Source organism: Olea europaea, chromosome 19, assembly GCF_002742605.1.
Source record: "Olea europaea var. sylvestris chromosome 19, O_europaea_v1, whole genome shotgun sequence".
NCBI lineage: Eukaryota > Viridiplantae > Streptophyta > Magnoliopsida > Lamiales > Oleaceae > Olea > Olea europaea.
The window spans coordinates 12819724-12838835 of record NC_036255.1 but is presented as its reverse complement, the minus strand read 5'-3'; the positions used below and the strand labels follow the sequence as shown (position 1 = coordinate 12838835).

The 19112-nt window shown below is 36.0% G+C and overlaps 2 protein-coding genes across 4 annotated transcripts in view; both read right to left on the bottom strand.

Annotated features, from left to right (window-relative positions):
• The window catches only part of LOC111368874 (ubiquitin carboxyl-terminal hydrolase 25-like), a 15724-nt gene extending 8115 nt beyond the window's left edge, over positions 1–7609 (bottom strand). Inside the window, exons 1-8 of one of the 3 annotated variants that reach the window (XM_022990358.1) lie at positions 7153–7609; positions 6223–6712; positions 5879–5954; positions 5696–5788; positions 4195–4281; positions 3204–4090; positions 2164–2295; positions 1521–1585 (exon numbers count right to left, since the gene is read on the bottom strand). In XM_022990358.1, coding sequence (XP_022846126.1) covers positions 1567–1585; positions 2164–2295; positions 3204–4090; positions 4195–4281; positions 5696–5788; positions 5879–5954; positions 6223–6712; positions 7153–7318 — 1950 coding nt within the window. In that variant the 5' untranslated portion in view covers positions 7319–7609 and the 3' untranslated portion in view covers positions 1521–1566. Of the gene's footprint in view, positions 1–1520; positions 1586–2163; positions 2296–3203; positions 4091–4194; positions 4282–5695; positions 5789–5878; positions 5955–6222; positions 6713–7152 lie in introns of those variants that run through there. The other 2 variants (XR_002698060.1, XM_022990357.1) reach the window with 2 other exon arrangements.
• A 9370-nt stretch (positions 7610–16979) lies between these two features.
• Positions 16980–19037, bottom strand: LOC111368873 (probable sugar phosphate/phosphate translocator At3g14410). Its single transcript, XM_022990356.1, has 4 exons — positions 18578–19037; positions 18053–18314; positions 17679–17947; positions 16980–17411 (listed from the first exon to the last, which is right to left on the bottom strand). Exons 1-4 carry the CDS (start codon positions 18648–18650, stop codon positions 17293–17295), a joined length of 723 nt encoding a protein of 240 aa, XP_022846124.1. The 5' UTR covers positions 18651–19037; the 3' UTR covers positions 16980–17292.
• Positions 19038–19112: the final 75 nt, after the last annotated feature.

The following is a 19112-nucleotide window of genomic DNA, read 5'->3' as shown; positions in this document are numbered from 1 at the left end:
AGAAACCAGGGGAAGAGAGGGGAGGGAGAAAACGGCTGCAAGCCACCAAAAATATTTCAATTCTAATTCATCATCAACTGTCTCAAATGAGAAACAAAACAAAAATAAATAGCAAAACACAAACCCTAAAGAGAAGGGCTTGGGCCAAACCTACTAAACAAGCCCAATAACGAAAACATAAACAATAGTCCAAATAAAATATAACTAATAGTCCAAATAGAAAATAAATAATAAATGGATGTCCGCATCAGGTTATCAATGGCAAGTCAATCTTCATTGTGAAGTTCAGGAGCGGTGGCATCGCTGTGGTCCTTTTGTCCTAGGTTGCTTTGTCTGCTTTCAAATTGAAGAATGCGATGTAAATGCCTTTACCAATGCTAGTGTCATGTCGTGTTGTGGGTAACATCTGAACTATCAATTAAGTTCATTGTCAAGACTTGAGTAACTTAAGAAGTCATATTAATCCATATTGCAAAGAAATTTGGATACTAAATTACTTTTCTCCCTACTTGTTCGCTCGTAGCATTTTGTTAGCCATTAAAGAAATTGATTGAGCTCAAAATGTTTTTAGGTCATATTCATAATTCTCATCCAGAAATTAAAAAAGGGCTATTTTAAATGATGAAAAATATATCTTATTGTTGAAGCACATAACGGACATAAATCAGCATACTTCTCCTGAGAATCATTAATTCTTCTCTCTTTGACTTGACATCACTTGAATAAAATTTGTATTTTCAATATGGTAGAATCATTTTCTCATCAACACACATTCAAGGTTTTGATGTTGCATTCATTTGTTCCTGCATGCCATCTCGATAATCTAGTACATTGTGTTGCAGCCTTTCTATAGTTCCACTCATATTTTACGGAAAGTGCGCACCACATTGCCATCAGGTGGTCAATGGCAATGATTGGTGAACCAGAAACATCTTTCCCCTTAGAAAGCTCTTTAAGGTATAACTCATTGGAATCAAGTACTCTCTACAAGAGACAAATGATGGGGATTTTAAAGAATAACAAAACCTAGTTAAAGCCTACTATGGTTAGATATATATCTTAGGAAGATAAGATTAAGCCCCCGTTTGGCCCCCATTTTTTCCAAATTTTAATGGTTGGAATAATATTTTTTGAAAAATGTGGTTGAAAAAGAATGAAAAGTTTTTTTATTTGCGTGTAATATTATTTTATGGAAGATTGTGTGGTTGAAAATAAGAGAGAAAGAATGAGAAGGAGAATGGGGGCCAAACAGGGGCTAAATAAATTTTGATATTTTGGAAAGTTGATGTTAACTAGAAGTGAATTTAGGTTCTCTCAATAAAAGGGAAGAGATTATATCAAGATATTCCCCCCCAAATTTTCTTTCTTCTCCCCTCTTTGTCTCCTCTCCGTTTCTCTCTTATTCTCTCTTTCTTCTTCTTCTTCTCCTCCTCCTCTGTCTTCTCTCTCTCTCTCTCTTTCTAGTTCTGCATCACCTCAAGTAACAAGATACAACATTCAAGCAAATAGCAATATATTACCATTCAACCATCTTCAGTAAAATAAATAATCTTCACTCGAGAATATTCACCATTTGAGAATACAACTGAAAAGAAAAAAATAATTTTAAGCTTCCTGGCAAATAAGACCACAGATGTAGAGAAGCAATACTAACGAACCTGCATAGAGAGAAGAAAATATACAGAAAGTGCAGAATATAGGATATTAAGAAGCAGCAGAAGGTAATCAATGAACTGTCATTATAAAAATGATACTTGTCAATTGGTTTACTGAGAAGCTAATAATTCACATTTAAACAGACCTGATCTCGAGGCTGATAGAATCATTTCCCATGTGATGTTAGTCAATATGAATATTTTATAAATTCAAAAAACTAATATCAGATGATTGGATGCTGATTACTTCTATCAATTATCTCAACTAAACGATGATTTTTCTTTTAATCAATAATTTCAAACTACATAAAAAAGTCCAACAATTACGGATCCTGTAATTTTGCAACCACGAGGATCGAGAATAGTTGTTAGCAATATATTACTATGTCCATGCCAATTAAAAACCAGAACAATTATAATTATACTAAGGCGCAATACATCAAATGCTACTTTGCACAAAAATTAACAAACTCCAAAGATAAACAGTGTCAAAAAAGCAAAAACTTACTTCTTCTCATGGTCATTTAATGTCTCACTGCCAGCTGCTTGTGCACACAGCTTTTTGCTCAAATGCATGAATTTATAAACTTCATCAGACCAACCACATGATCGCAGAAAGAAGGAAGCTTCTTTCCCAATTCTGAAAGACAACAAAAGTAATAATTAGTGGCCATTTTGTTAAAGAATAAAAGGAGCGGTGTCCATTTAAAATATTATCAGTACTTATAGCAAGAAGCAAAGCATTCCACAATCAAGCCACAAAATAAATCCGTAAAATGACGTTCTTCACTTTTTATCGGAATATAGAAACCCTTTCAAACTATACAGCCATACATATGCTAACTTCCCATGAGAGTTATTTCACAACGATGAAGTTCACACCAGACCTAGCCTATAGTGGAAGGCTGGGGATCCAGGTGCTACATGACACAAAGGTTGGGTCCGAGAGTGTAATTTTCTCAATGAAAATAGAGTGGAATTTTTCGGAAGAAACGAACTTATCTCAGGAATAAACCAATGTCAAAGCTTAGATGAAAGAATCATGGCCACAAGAAGAGAGACTATATAAGAAAGGATTCCGTGTCTCACAAGATTATAAGAGAGAATATTGTTCACTACAAACGAATGATTAATTATGAAGCAAGAGAGAGAAATTCTATAACAAAAGGTAGCTGGTACTGGAAGGAGAAAAAAAAAAGTTGCTATTCAACGATGAATGTAAACAAATTTTAAAAAGACGCCAGGCCTAGGAGAACTGTTTCACTCTGCACCTCTAGATCAGCTAGTCGAAATAAAGTAATACAAACAGGTAATAATAGAATTAGCTTGCTGGCTAAAGCAGCACTCATTTTTAGATCTATGAAAAGATAATTACCCCTCTTTGGCCCACTACTGTAAACTACTTATACAACGGATGCAATATTAAATGCCTTCTGGAGTAAAAGAAGTTAAAAATATGTCCAAATTTCAATCATTCCCTTGATGACATCCAAAAACATTCACATGTGGGAGAAGAAATTAAAAGCTTCATAAACCAAAGTAACATACAATTCCTTGAATGCTTCCACTTCTGCGCATGATTTAGCGTCTTTGGCCAACAAAATGCACAGATCACTCCGCTTTTTCCGCTTCAGTCTAGAGTTGTTAGAGGTGTTTATTCTACAACCATTCTGCAAATCCTGGAAATCTAGATTTCTTGCTGATGCAAGCATGGTTTTCGTGCCATTGACTCCACAAAGACTTCCATCTAAGGTATCATGTTCCATACTCCTAATAATTCCATTACTGCTTGTCATGGGAGAGGATCCATTCTTATCAACGTGAACTGATCCTATTGACTTACTTTTGCTTACACCATTCCTCTCAGTTAAGGACACCACCTTTATATCTTTTTCCATCAAAGTTAATGATGGTGCAGCATTGCAAGTTTTTCCATTGGATTCTCTCTTATGAACAACAATTTTCATATTCCCCTTGGCAGGACTCGATTTCTCAAAGACGCCAAACTCCCTTTCTAGACTAGAATGCCCTTTATCGACCTTAAATGAGATTGAATTATTTGTCATGGAAATGTGGTTGGAATCTTGTTTCGTACTCAGTGGCGTCACTGAACAGCCAGACTTTTGGATTATTGATGTGTCATGGCCATTGGTCTCAATGGATTTGGTAGAAATATTTGCCTCAATATGGCAGTGAGAGAATTGTTTTGTACCCGCTGGTCTCTGTAAATAACCTGACTTCTGGTTCAAGGTAGGATTACTGCCATTGGACTCGTGGGGAATTAATCCATTGGCTGCCAAATCATTGTTGGAAGATCGTGGCCTTGGTTTTATACGAGAGAAGAAAAGGATATAGACCTTTTCTGACAAAACCTCCCTCAACGTAGAGTGTGAGACATAAGAATCATTGCAGCAGTACCAATGGCCCAATGCATCCTGAAACGTAGAAAACTGAAATCAGCCCATGACAGTATAGCTATTTGATGTGAACTAAACATGAAAAAAAATACACAATTTAACACAAACGAGTTGGACAAGACCTTTATATATGCATAATAATGCCCAGAATCGGGTGAAAAGCCTGAATGTACAATGGTGCCGAAAAGATTGTACTCTGGATGTGGATCCTGCAACATCCAATTAAATATAAAAGTCAAACCACATGTTGAATTCCACTTAATAGTCATATTATCATGCATGATATGATAAGGAATGCAATCCAGATAAAACTCTTTAACATCGCTATTAAACATATCTTGCTACAATTTTCAATGACTAGCAGTGTAAAGTAAGTGACAACCAGTACAAATGCATTCCAAATTTCCAAACAAGATATAATTCTACATCGACAAATATGGCACATGAAATTCAAAGACACCTAGCTGCAGCAATATAGAGAATGGTTAGAATACACAACTCCTAGATGGTTTAACAATGTAAATTCAACAGAAATATGAAGAGCAGATTGCAGGCCAATTATAGTTTTTATAATAATTTACTCTGATTCAAGAAATTCACTTTTACTTCACTAGGCTTGCCTCAGAAAATTAAAAGGGTAAAACACATTAAAAAGTACAAAATAACAGGACAATGATGTGAAGAAAACCAGTTTGAAAAAAAACCACTTTGAGAGCCATTGGGAAGAAATTCTACGGGTACATGCAAGAAACCACAATATTTTAACATAAACCAGGAGTATCAGAGTTGATGCAAGCAGAAAGCCGACTACAGAGTTTAGGGAAAAAGCACGGTCGTTAATAGATCAGATTGAGGTATAGAAGGAGAAAGCCATGTCTTGAGATTGGGAGGGGCTTGGACATGACGATGAGAGATACAATTAGGTGGGAGTAGAATGAACATGTGGATGAAGACACTGAGAACCACATTAAAAAGTACAAAATAACAGGACAATGATGTGAAGAAAACCAGTTTGAAAAAAAACCACTTTGAGAGCCATTGGGAAGAACTTCTACGGGTACATGCAAGAAACCACAATATTTTAACATAAACCAGGAGTATCAGAGTTGATGCAAGCAGAAAGCCAACTACAGAGTTTAGGGAAAAAGCACGGTCGTTAATAGATCAGATTGAGGTATAGAAGGAGAAAGCCATGTCTTGAGATTGGGAGGGGCTTGGACATGACGATGAGAGATACAATTAGGTGGGAGTAGAATGAACATGTGTATGAAGACACTGAGAACGGGGGGAAGTGTAGGAACAATAATGAGAAGTACAATTAGGAGGAAGATTTCTAGCATACTTCTGTTTCTATCTAAGCCCCTGTTTGATTTGAATTAAAATCTTATTTTAATCTAAGTCAAAGTCAAACAATCAATATTAACCACATCTTTTATGGGTCCCACAACTTTTAAACCGCAAATTTCAAAAACTTCTATCACAATCTATTAAAAAATCTAATTTTAATCCTCACCAAACACCCTCTAAATAAGTACGTGTTTATCTATGTTTCTCTTGGGGATAAAAGGACACCACCAATGAAATTAAGAACTATTTTACATCCACAATCATTGCACAACTTACCTGGCTTGCTTTGCACACGTAATTTGAAAGCACTAGAGTCTCCTCAAATGCAATGGGTTTATCTATCTTCCCACCAAACATGCTCTCAAATCTCTGTAAAAAGCCCAAAACATTGCATTTATCAGAATTTAAGAGCATCTAAAATCAGAGTATAAACAAAGTACAATTCAATGATTGCCAAACCTTGAATTGGATTACAAGCACATTTGGTGCCTGAAGAATTGACATTTGTTTCCTTGCTGCCACCAATTTCTTACAACTAAACAAGCACAAGTTTTCCATCAGTATACATAAGCAAAACTTTCAAAAATATGGGTGCCTAGAGAACACCATGTGCACATATTTCTACGTGTTAATGCTTCTGTAGGGATCCATAGCGTTTGAATCGTGTGGTATTCATGTAGACATAAATGTGTGGATAACACAATGTGCATGTGTGTTCACATGCAGGCGAGCGTGTGTACATGTTTGTGGATATATGCATGTGAGCGTTTGTACATGTTTGGTAAAGAGTTTGAAATGCTTACTTGTCACACTGGTATTTATTGTTGCCATCCAGGACCTCAGGCTGAAAAAACCTTTGTAAAGCATCTTTAAGTGAGCCACTGTGCAAAACATCAAGACTAATGTCCATAATGTCATCCACCTTATTTGACTCTGACCCACACGATAAACATTTCACTTGGCTTTGAATAGCCCCACCAAATATCTCCTTAACCACCGTATTGCCACTCCCACCACAGTTTCCTCCATTATCAACCCCATCCTTCCTCCTCTGGTGTTGTAACTTCTTCAACCTCAAACATGTACTATGACAAGCATCAAGCGCATAGCGCAAAAATTCATGTGCATCCTCTTGTTTCCCCACCCTAAAATGCTCCGCAAATATCCTCAAACAACTGTTGATTTTTAAAGGTGTATCTAATGCTGCTTCAATGCTCAATGAGCGTACAATCCTTTTTTCTAATATGCAAAATGGACACTCGCTCTTCTTCTCCTTCGATGCCCCCACATCACCTATAAAAAAGTATGAATAAGATAAGATCATATTGACAACAACTCTCATATGAAGAAAAAAAATCAAGAAATGAATTAATATAATACTTCCCATAAAAATATTAAAAAGCATTTATTTTCAAATCGTATCAACTATTTCCTATCAGAAATATCAATTTCTGGCCCTGAAATGATATCATTTTCAGAAGAATCAACTCTATTTATTCCAGATTAAATATTATATAGTAAGAGCATCCATTCAATACAACCATGTGTGTGCATAAGATTAGCCATAAACCATAAATAAATATATTATAGACACAATTAAGCACATATAAAGGCGAGAGAGCAGAGTTATTAGGCAGAATAAATAACATACTGATACAATTGTTGTATGCGAATTGAGTAATTTATAAGGTAAATAAACAAATGAGTAAATAGAAATAAAATAGGAGGCTTACAGTTGGAGGAATGGAGGAATCTGAGGCAGAAATTAGCGAGGGGAGGAGTATAGGTGAGGCACTGGAGCACCGAATTGAGGTAGCAGCTGTTACCGAGATTTTTGAGCCCTAAAGGTGACTTCCTCTTCAGCAAGCTACGCTGCCACGTCATCTGCACCATTCTCATAAACGGAATAATTCCTCCGCCGCACCATTGGCCGGCACCGACCAACAAGAGCGCATCGAACTCGAATCTTCTCGACGTTACGTTGTTAATTTGGGGGGTTTTTTTCTTAAGGGAAGCGGTTGAGGGGGTTGGGGGTGCTGGTTTTGAAGTTTTGTGGGTTTAACAAAATTTTCCGTATTTCAATTAATTGTGGCGTATGATTTTAATTGAAGAGTGATGGGGAAAGTACGCGAGACAGTGTGGGGAAGCGGAGGAAAATCCACCCAACTCCCGGGTGTTGGAACTTTGGGGCTGACAAAGCCGTTTCATAACATGCTACACGAACAGACCAGATAGGGTTTAAAATCGGGGAACACATGGTCCAGCATTGTTGAATAGTTTGACAAAAATAAAAATAAAATGAAGTTATCCATGTAGGTGCTGAGTGTCAAAGCACCTATTTGCAATCCTGTTTGAATAGCATTAGTGAAAATTGAGTAATGCTATTTGCAATCGCTCGTTACTGTAGTTATTATATGTGACATACATGTGTCGGTTAGTGATTTAATATACGAATGTGGTAGTTTTTTATTACCTTATATAACAAATCATTAACCGCAACATGTATATCATGTAGTGCGACTGCAATAATAAGCGACTACAAATAGCATTATTCATCTCATTCAGATTTTTTAAGTTTCAATTTCACAATTAAGATTTAAAGTATTTTTATACAAAAACTCATATGATAATATAATTTTTAAATAATAATAATAGTATTATAAAATTAAGTAATCTACAAATTCACTACCCACCAAAACACTCACCGTATTCAATTTTTAAATAATAATAATATAATTTTTAAATAATATAATAGTATTATAAAATTAAGTAATCTACAAATTCACTACCCACCAAAACACTCACCGTACTCAATTTAAATTGAGCTACACATCCCATTCTACTCTACAACCCATCCCAAACTCTAAATCATTTTCCACTTTCTTTCTCATCATTTTCCTTTTCTCTTCTCCAACAACACACCACATTCGACGACATAGCACCTCCGACGTTGAGGCCCCGCATCAGTGGCCCGTTGCTTCGTGCAGCTGCAGTGTAGCACCTCTGCTAGAAAATTCGTGGTTTTGCCTTTACTCAGATCGCGACGATCCGTTGTTTTGCCTAGTCACAGATCGCAGCGTTCCAATGGTTTCTCTGACTTTGCATTTCCCTGGCTTCTACGAAGAGGCAATTGATGGCGGAGGTTTTCGGGTTGCCGCTCTTGCCTTAACAAGTTGGTTTTGCAATGTTTTGTCGCTCTCTCTCTCTCTCCGGTGTTCTGCTATAACGTTGGTGTTGATTTTGCGGCATATTTTATGGTGTTTTATTCGATAATGGTGCAGGTGGTGTTAAGGCACACTGGTGGCGGCAACGAGTTTGTAGATTTTTTTGGTAGAGGTGGTAGTTGTGGTGTAGTATGAATGGAGATGAGGATATGGATATGGATATAGATATGGTTGTGGCTGTGGTGCTGTGGGGTGGGGTGGTAGTGTAGTGGTTTTATGGGTACTATGGTGATACTGGCAAGGTGGTGGTGGCTTTGGAGGCAGTGGTACTCGTGGAGGTGGGGGTGTTGTATGGGTAAGGTTTGTGGTGGTGGGAATGAAATGGGAAGAGTGTTTATGACCAATTATTTGAGAGTTGTGACCAATAATTTGTTAATTTGTAATTAGTAAATAACATGAGACTTAGAAGAATATGTGATTGTGACTCAGTACTTGGTCAATTATTATAGATCACTGTTTATTTCATTGGTTACAAATCAAAAAATTAAATATTACAATTTATCTATGGGGTCACATTTTCAAATTTATTGGTCAATAATTCCAAATAGTTGGTCACATGCACCAAACACACCCACCACTAGTCCCGATCTAGCACCAATCTTGGTCACAAATCACCACCTCACAATCGTCGTTTGCACCACGCCACCGCAACCATCACACCATCGCCTGCACTGCACCACCACCTCACAACCGTCGTTTGCACTACACCATTACAACCACCACCAACAATAACAAAAAAGACACAAACACCCCACCACCACCACCGCCCTGCCCAAATTCAACAAAACCTCAAACTACTAGATCCATCATCACAAAAACTATCACCACACAAAACACCAGCACCACCATATTACCACAACCTGCATCACCACCAAACGCCCTAGCACTTCCACAAAATAGATTAGAAAGAAGCCCAAAAATCATCACAACGCCGTTGAAGCAACCTTTACATCGGCAATCAACACAAACCACCAACTTGCATCACCACCAACACCATAGCTACCAACAAGCCATCACAATAAATTTAATCAAAAATCACCAACAAGACCACCACCACAACTTATCTTCTCCACCTCGTTCAATATCGTCAACCACTTCTCTATTGCCGGAGCTTTATGTCGGCACTAAGTCGTCGGACTAACGATGGAGGGACAGGAGAAGGGAAAGGAGAGAGTGAAGAGACTAACGCCAACCCGTCTTCACCTTGCACCACCACACCTTTTCTTCTTCGCCCCGATCTGCAACGCCATCACTTGTCCATCGCCAAAGCTTCATGTCGGCGCTGGCGACATCAGGGAGCACGAAGAAAGGGAGGAGAGAGTGGAGAGACCAACACCAACCTGCCTCCACCTTACACCACCACCACGCATTCTCTTCTCCGTCCCGACCTGCAGTGCCGCTACTTGTCTATCGTCGGAGCTTTATGTTGACTAGCAACGTTAGACAACATGGTGAAGGGGAGGGGGGATAGAGAAAGAGATTTAGATTTTGAAAGGGATTGGGGATGAATTGGGTGAGATTGATTAATATAATATTATTATTAATATTAAAATATATAATTATTACATGATTTGTGATAATTATAGTTTGTATCTGATTTTTGAAAAGAGATCTTCAAACACCGGCTACTGTGTAATTTCCACAAAAAAACTTGGTCATCAGGAATAGGCCCATTACATCAAAATGAATGCTCGGTTGACTTGTCTGGTTTTGTTTGAAGCATCCATGTACAATATGTGATTATCTAAACGATAATTTTGCAGCTATACTCCTCAAAATTAGGATCATTGGTATTTGAGTCTTAGTTTTTTAACTTCTTTTCAATTGAGACTTTCATGTTTTCGCTCAGAAATCCTTTTATATGCCATTAAACTGAGTGAGATGACAATCAAACAAGATTTGTTCTCGCCAACTCTACAGCATTTCTTTTGGTAGTGAAGAAGGAAAACATGAGGTTTGAAGTGAATAGACTTGGAATTGCTTGACAAACTCAACCAATGCTAGTTATTTTTTACAATATACGAGGGTTAAGAATTGAGTAATGATACTCATCTTGTTGTGAAATTTTGTTTCGCAAGTGTACGATCCGTAACAAGTAATAGTAGACCTAAGAGACCGGATTGTCGATCCCATAATGACTATTTTCTAGCACTCAATTCAATTTTTCTTTAACTACTATTTGACTAAAATAAATTAAAAGTTGTAGAATCTGAGTTTTAATCTAAAATCTAGAAAATAAATGAATGCTTACAGGATTGGTTGGAAAATCAAATAATGAATGGATGTTAGGGCAGAATAACTTCACCTATTGATCCCCTTACATCTCAAATTAAAATTCAATTCTAATGTAGTGTTCGGACGAATTCTCCTATTGTATTCAATTTATCCCTCTCAAGTTCTCATTGAGTCTATTCAACTAATTAAATTTCATATCTCTATACAAATTCAACTTAGTTAAACGAGTTTTTTGTCCTAAAAATTCAATTATGACAGCAATAAATGGCATAGGTATCTCTACTCGTTATACTAATGTACTGAATTTTACTACATGATCTAAATTATAAACTCATATCTCTATTTGTAAAGAATTCACAAAAATCAAGAAATTATTGATCATATAATTTAATGCATTCCACTCATAGCAAAATCAACACATGAAAAAAATTAAAAACTAGAACTTAATAAGAGAATGTAAAAAATCCCAATTGGTTACATTATTCGCCATAACAATAAATTTAACTATTCATAATGCAAAAAGAAATATAGTAAATTTTCATAGAATACATCATCGGATTTGAAATAAAAATGTAGAAGAAAAAGTAAAATTCTTGCATCAAGATTTTCTTCACCTTCCAATCAATACTTCAAATCTTCAATTGCTGGGTGTTATTCTTCTTGAATTTCTCTTTTGAATCCACCTTTTTGTTGTCTTGCCTTCCAATGTGAGAAGAATCCCTCAAAAGTATGAGAAAGATTGTATTTATAGGTGTTCCCCCCGTTTTGTGTAGAAGTAGGGTTTTTATGAATTTTAAAACGGCCAAAAAAACGCACCCTAGATGAATCAGACACAGCGCCTAAGCACTACGAGCCAGCGATTAGGCGCCGCGTCAATTTAATTGCAGTGCCTAAGCGCTACGTCTGCAGCGTCTAGCGCCCAGGTGCTGCCTCTTGGCTTCAAATTTCATTTTTTTTTAGTTTCGTAGTGATTAAGTGCCGTCTTTCTGTCCCAAATTCCTTGTTTTTGGTCTCTTCGTCCGCTTTAGTGCCTCTTTTTGCATCGCCTTTCCTAATTTTCAAAACAATACTAACAAACACATTAAAAACGTTCTCTACTTACAAAATCTAGCAATTAATCACGCCAAAATTGTGCAAAAATCATGAGTGAAACAAACTTATAAATGATGAACAATAATCTATGTGGTAGTGAGATTATTGTCATATTGTGATGTCTAATAAAATTAAAAAGTAATTTTATTCATTAAATAATGTAACTAGACGGGACATAAACAATTGTTCATTACCATAAATTAATCTTGGGAATTTTATGGTTTAAAAACCTTTAAATAGATGTCATGTGTGGGATATAATGTTGACAACGATTAAATATAGAGAAATATTTAATATTGATTACTTTAAAACTATTATGAACTTATATTTTTGCAAGAGAAAATTAGTTATTTGAATAACATGTGATTAAAAGTGATAAAAATTATGCATCCTATAAAATATATGATTGAAAATGATTTTTCAATTTAAAAAAATCTTTTAGAAACAGATGATTTTTATAAGAAAAATCCATAATTATCATATTTAAAGATATACTTTCAAATTTAAAAAACTTATAAAAAATTTTCAAAAATCAAATAGTCATAAAATGTGACCACCTGATAAAATTTTGTGGCCTATTAATTAATTAAATCAGTCAATTTCACAATAATATAAAATGATCACAATCACATATTAATCACAAATTACAAAAGGTCACAAGCACAAAGACGTAAATCGTGAGTTAGTATTGCAAAATTAGTCCCAAATCACACATTTTTATAAGTTATAAATTATTTATTGATAAAAAATAATCAAATTAATTGATTACAATTATTCAATTAACCGGTCACATTCATGTTTTACCCCAACCTCCACCGTACCCCCACTCCACCTCCATTGATGCCACCTCAAAGCGACGAGCCACAACTATCAGAACCATCAACAACACCTTCAACTCTATCGCATCACCACTAGCACCTCATCCATAGCCACCGGCACCCCAAGTCCACTACAAAACCACTAGCATCACATCTACCTTCTTCGTACCACTACAATAACCACTACCTGCACCTCATCTATGTTGAAAATTGGTTCAAATTTGAGAATTTGGTTAAGTATAAAAGTTGAAAAAGTGACTTTCACGTCAACTTGGTCAAAAATTCGGACTTGAGTAGATTATCATAGTATATTTGAAATCTCAAAACTAATTCCAAATGAATGAAAAATTGTGATCCACTATTGAAAAAAATAAAGGAAAAATGCTAGAAAAATCGCCTAACTCTATTACTCACCTATCGCTCGAGCAAGGGGTTGTAGCTTGAGCAACAGACTAACGAGAGACGAGCGAAGAGCTTTTGTAAATATTTTTACACTGGAGCTCGAGTGAGAGGTCAGTGATAGGCTAGCGACGGTAAGTGATGATTCTGTTCTTAAAGTTGCGAGGTTTGACACGCATCACTATACACACAACCCCTCATCCTCTATAAATAAGACCATTTGGATGTCCATAATGTATCTCATATCACTTTTGCATTGAACATTGCATTGAATTTCTTGCACAATCATCCTCAAAATCATCCAAACTATCTTCTTTGTAGAGAGAGAAGTACGGTCAAAAGTTTGCTGGAACCTGTGGATTGAAGTACTTCTACCACAACTCGTATCCATTGTATCCAGGTAGACAAGTGCCATAATTCGTGATCATCGTTGTGGGACAATATTGTCTTAAAAAAAGAGTGACATTTTACTTGCTTCAAATTTTCTTCTTCTTCTTTTCCCGTTTTCTCTGTGGTTTAAATACCATAAATATTTTCAAATATTATTGTGTTTAATCATGCTCATGCAGATTAAACTCTGTCTTTTTGTTTATTTCAAAACAACCATTTCACTATAAAAATACCCAACAATCTACAACCACTGACAATTACTAGCACTACCTAAACACCTCCACCTCCACCACCACCACCACTACCACCTACACCTCTCTCTTTCCACACAATCATTCATAGAAAATTGTAGAGGTAACCACAACAAAATCCCCAAACCAAGAAAATTTTTGGTGGGATGGTTGCACCGCTTTATGTGGTGTGACCGTACTGAGTCCCAAGGTAGCCTCACCTTATTGGATGAGGGTCGGCCACCATATGAGGTGATGACTCCCCATTCAACGGTCACACCACGTAGGATGGTGTGACCGTTCCACCAAAGTTTTTCTCTCCCAAACCTGTCACACTATCACCACCACCTACTTATCTCTCACACACTGATATGCAAAAAACTCTCCAAACCTGCCATCGTCAATTGTCACCACCAAAATTCAAATGGTACCAATTCATCAAGGGATGATTATGAGCGGTGCGCGAACGACTACGAGATTAGATCTTCAGATCTGCAATCAAATATTGAGCGATGGCAACTCAGGGTGGAGTTGTGCTAGCTGGCAACGATGAGCAACAATGACTAGAGAGGTGGTGGGGTTGGATGTTTATAGGTGTTGCCGTGTTGGTGGGAGTGAATGTTGAGTTGTGGCTTAGGGAAAAAATGAATAAAAGGAAGTAGAAGTGGTGGTGGGCAATGGCAGGTGAATGGTAAGGTTAGATGTTTATAGGCAATGGTGGAAGTGGTGGTGGAGGATGCCAGTGGTAAGAGTGTTGGAAGTGGTATTTAGTTGTTGGAGCGAATGTAGATATGTGATTTGGAGAAGGATGGATAAAAGAGCTAGGGTAATGTGAGATGGCGTGGGGGTATAATATATACCTGATGTATGAAAGAATAAACTTAAAGTTTGATTTTTGAAATGATAAACTAAAAATTAGGACTAGTGTAATTTTTTTCCCCTCAATATGCTGAGTTATTGACTTGGTATCTTGAGAATTTTTTTTTTTTTTTTTTTTTTTTATCTAAAATCTCATAAATAACATGGGACCTTAAAATAGTCACATGTTCTCGTAACTTTTAGCCCTTGTTTGGTCTTTATTATTTTCAAAATATTTTTTTTCTTTTATTTTTAACCACACATTTTCAATAAAATAATATTACACGCAAATTCAAAATCTTTCTTTATTTTTAACCACACATTTGCCATTAAAAAAATACTATTTTAAAATGTATTTTAGACAAAAGAAAAAAAATAACACCATTTTAAAATATCTTAGCATTTAATAAGTTTCATAACATAACGCTCTTACAACTTAATATTTTAGCCCAAGCTTTGTGATTGAATAAATCATCATCTATCTGTTGCAGGTCAAGGGCTCCCTCTTCATCCCCCTCTTCAATTTTCGATTCATATTTTTTATAGAGAAATCATTGATCAAAGATAGAACAAAATTCGTTTTGCATCATATCTAAGGGATTTCTCAGTTTAGACCGAAGAAACAACGTTGATCCGAGACGGATAGGGTTTCTCTAGCTTTTGGCATAGCACGCCCCTAGCTCTTGGAATTTGAATAAGTTCGACAGTGTATCACGGAATCTTGGTGATCTTCTCTATCTAATGAATGGGGAGTCTCCTCGATAGGAATGGGTAGGTTAATTTCTGCCCTCAAAACTATACTTGAGAGTTTCCTAACTCGTACGCCTCAACAATAATTTGGCGTCCCCCTTTAATCTACCACATCTAACGAAAGAGATTTCTGCTGGATCTATCCCACTTTGGGGGTTAACTAAAGAGATTCATTACCTAACTTTTAAATTGAAATTTGAATTCAATTTGGATTAATAATCCGTTTTATTTCGTTTTAGATTCGACAGCAAATCACGAAATCTTGGTGATCGTTTCTATCTAATTAATAGGGAGTCTAGTTTATATTTCATATCTTCAACAAGTTTAATAATAAGCATAACAACCCTATTGGTCCGATGGACCCGAGTACGATGAGACACGTGGAATCCCGTGTGAATCAGTAAGGACCATTTTGCAAGGCTCAATACTCTTGGATGATCGATAAGGAAGTAGTACCATGAGGGAAGGGCGAAAAGAACCCCCATCGAGAAGTGAAATAAAATATGAAACCGTAAACTCTCAAGTAAAAAGCATTTTCTTCACAATTAAAATTAAAATTCAATAACATCAAGCATATACTCCAAAAATGATATAAATCGTTACGAAGAGACTACAAAGTGTATTATAAGGCATATAGTTACATTGAGTACAAAGACAACACATCGAATATAGTTTGATTATATCATCCAATTCACTCTAGTATATTATCTTCAAATTCTACACCCTCATAAATAATCAAACAAAGTTCGATTTTTTTTGCCACTACACGACATATCACTAGGGCTGGACAAAACTCCCGAACCGAACCGATCGAACCGGACCCGAACCGAACAGAACCAAACCCGACGGTTCTTCTCAAGTTAAATACCCGAACGGGTATTTGAATCAAGAACCGACGGGTATGGTTCGGTTCTCGGTTCGAGGCCAAGACCCGAAAAACCGAATAAGAACCGAATCTCCGTAATTTTTTTAATTAATTTATTTTAAATAAGTAAAAATTATTTTATTTTTTCTAAATAAATTTGTTAACTAGTTAATTTAGTTCAAACCACAAAATATGATTTTCATATTTCTAATAATCAGTTCAAAATCGACTTAATCAAATTGACCTCAATTTTATCCAAATTTGTTATTCTACTATAGTGTCGTTTTTACCGGAGAAAATCGAATTAAAACTCTACAACATCTCTCTTAATTATTATGAGCTCGCTATCTTTCTCTTTCTGTGATTTTAATAATCAAATTTATGAAGAATTCAGCCAAGAGAGACGTGAAACACATAAGATTGAACTACGTTATTTTGTAAGAGCTAATATTAAATATATCATTAATTAAATTAACGTAACTTTGTATATATTTAAAAAATTAATTATAATATGGAACTAAAGGGAACCGAACCGGACCGAACCGAACCGAATGGAACCGAACCTGAACGGTTCTGTAATTAAATTTGGACCCGACGGTTCCACTTACTAAATACCCGAAAATTTCGGATCGGTTCGGTTCTAACAAGAACCGAACCGAATCGGATCATGTCTAGCCCTACATATCACACTCATGATTGCTCAATAATAGACGTCATTTATAATATTAATGCATGTAATAAAAAAATACACTTTTTCTTTAATAACCATTTCTTCTTTAATCAAATTATCCTCTGTAAATTTCAAAAGGTTCTTAGCCAAAATCAATTCTGTAATTGCTTACAGCTGCTGTGGCTTCTCTAATAGCAAAATGTAGTACCTCAATTCTCTTATGAAAGGTATCTTTCGGGAGGCCAAAAAATCCCCAAAACTGGCTAAAAACAGAACCTGAACAAAAAAATTTTTTTGCTGTAGACCTTAGAATAATTTGTCAGAAGGGCAGTTCAAATAAATTTAATCATTTGACGTTGATGATGAAACTGAAGGCACAGATTGCATAGCCTCATTCGGGCTGGCTCGTGAGGTTTCCTTTTTCAGCTTAGTGTTATTGTATGCTGCTACTCCTGCAATAGCTGCATAAGAATTCAACATTTTTATTTATACGGCTAGTTAAATTGTTGAACACAAAATTGGCTGCACCACAAAGATAGCAGATTATTGCAAAGAAAATGAAAAATAACTGCAAATATTCTTATCAATCCGAAACATTAAGACGGTATTTTATTATTAACATGTCATATGGTTAAGATTTGTAGAGTGCGTTTGGTACACTATATTAGACTGCATAAGGAATCTAATATAATATTAACATAAGAAAAGGTAAGAAAAAGAATACTTACCAATGGCATAACCAAATATATTGATAAGTGTCAATTTTGTATCAGCGAAAAGAAGGGCTGATAGTAGGACAACCACCCAATCCTTGACTACCCCAGCCACACGAATGGTCAGAGCACTTGTATGTGAGATCACAAGGAAAACCGAGAGATTGAGGGCAAAGGTACAAAGAGAATTAAGTGTCAGAACAAGAGGTTTGAAGCTCCAAGTCCCCAGTTCATCCATCTTTGGCTTCTCCAAAAAGATCCATGGAATTAAGAGGCAGAGAGCACTGCATAGCGGATCTAGACATTATAAGCACGCTGAAAGTATTTAAGTTCAAAATGGTCTAATGAATGTATAATATCACCAATACTTTAAAGGATAATATACATGCCTGCAGGGGCTAACATAGTACATCACCGAAATGGGGTTTAATTTGATACCCTTCCGTTTTACTAGAATCTCCATAAATATAAGCCTCAAAGCTTCTCCAACGACACCTCCCATTTGGTAAACAACACCAATCCAGTTTATACTTATTTCCCCGTAAGAAGCTATGAGTACACCGAAACTGATCACTGACATAATAAGAAGCATCCTGCAGCTCATCATTTCAAGTCCGGCTGCCACACCTAGAATGAAAACAGCAACTGGCACTGAAGATGCCACCAGATGTAGAAATCAGCATCTTTAGCCAACGACATAGATTATAAGGCAGAAAATGTTAGGTGCTTCCAAGACCAATCTGTTACCACCAATAAAACATATACTGTGCAACGTGTGAATGAATTTGACAGCATATACATGATAATACAATTTATTACAGATGTAATGCAAGGCCAACTTATAACATTAACACACTTTCATGGCACATTAAAAGCATTAGGCATCAAAAAATTAGAAAACTAATGATACTCACTGATTGCTTTCAACATTTGAGCAAATGCAACAGATATATAGAGGTAAGCAGTGTTTCCAAGCCAAAGGGTCATTGCAAACGTTGCACCAATTGGGATAACTGAGTATATATATCTGTATTTTCAAAGCTCAACTAGTTAGTAACATAGTTTTAGCAATTCTAAGTTTTTTTTAAGAAAATAAATATGGAACTAAAACTTAATATGGAGCAAACAAAGGAAAAATGCTAAATGGGGTGAGAGGAAAACAGCAAAATGCCAAGTCCTCGACTTATCCATGCTGCACAACACTTTATTGTTTAAATTATTTTTATCATGCCATTTGAGAGTAATGAAGAGATGCAACAAATTAATGGAAACTGCAAAATGCCATTTGAATAGATGAAGGAGATACAAGCGATTAAGAGAGCTGCATAATGCAATTTGTGTTGCCATTTTAATGTACCAAGGAGACGCAGCCCATTAACTAAAACTGAATCAATTATCTATCTGTACAAGCTACGTCTCACTCAACATTTTTTTGGGAAAAAAAAAAAA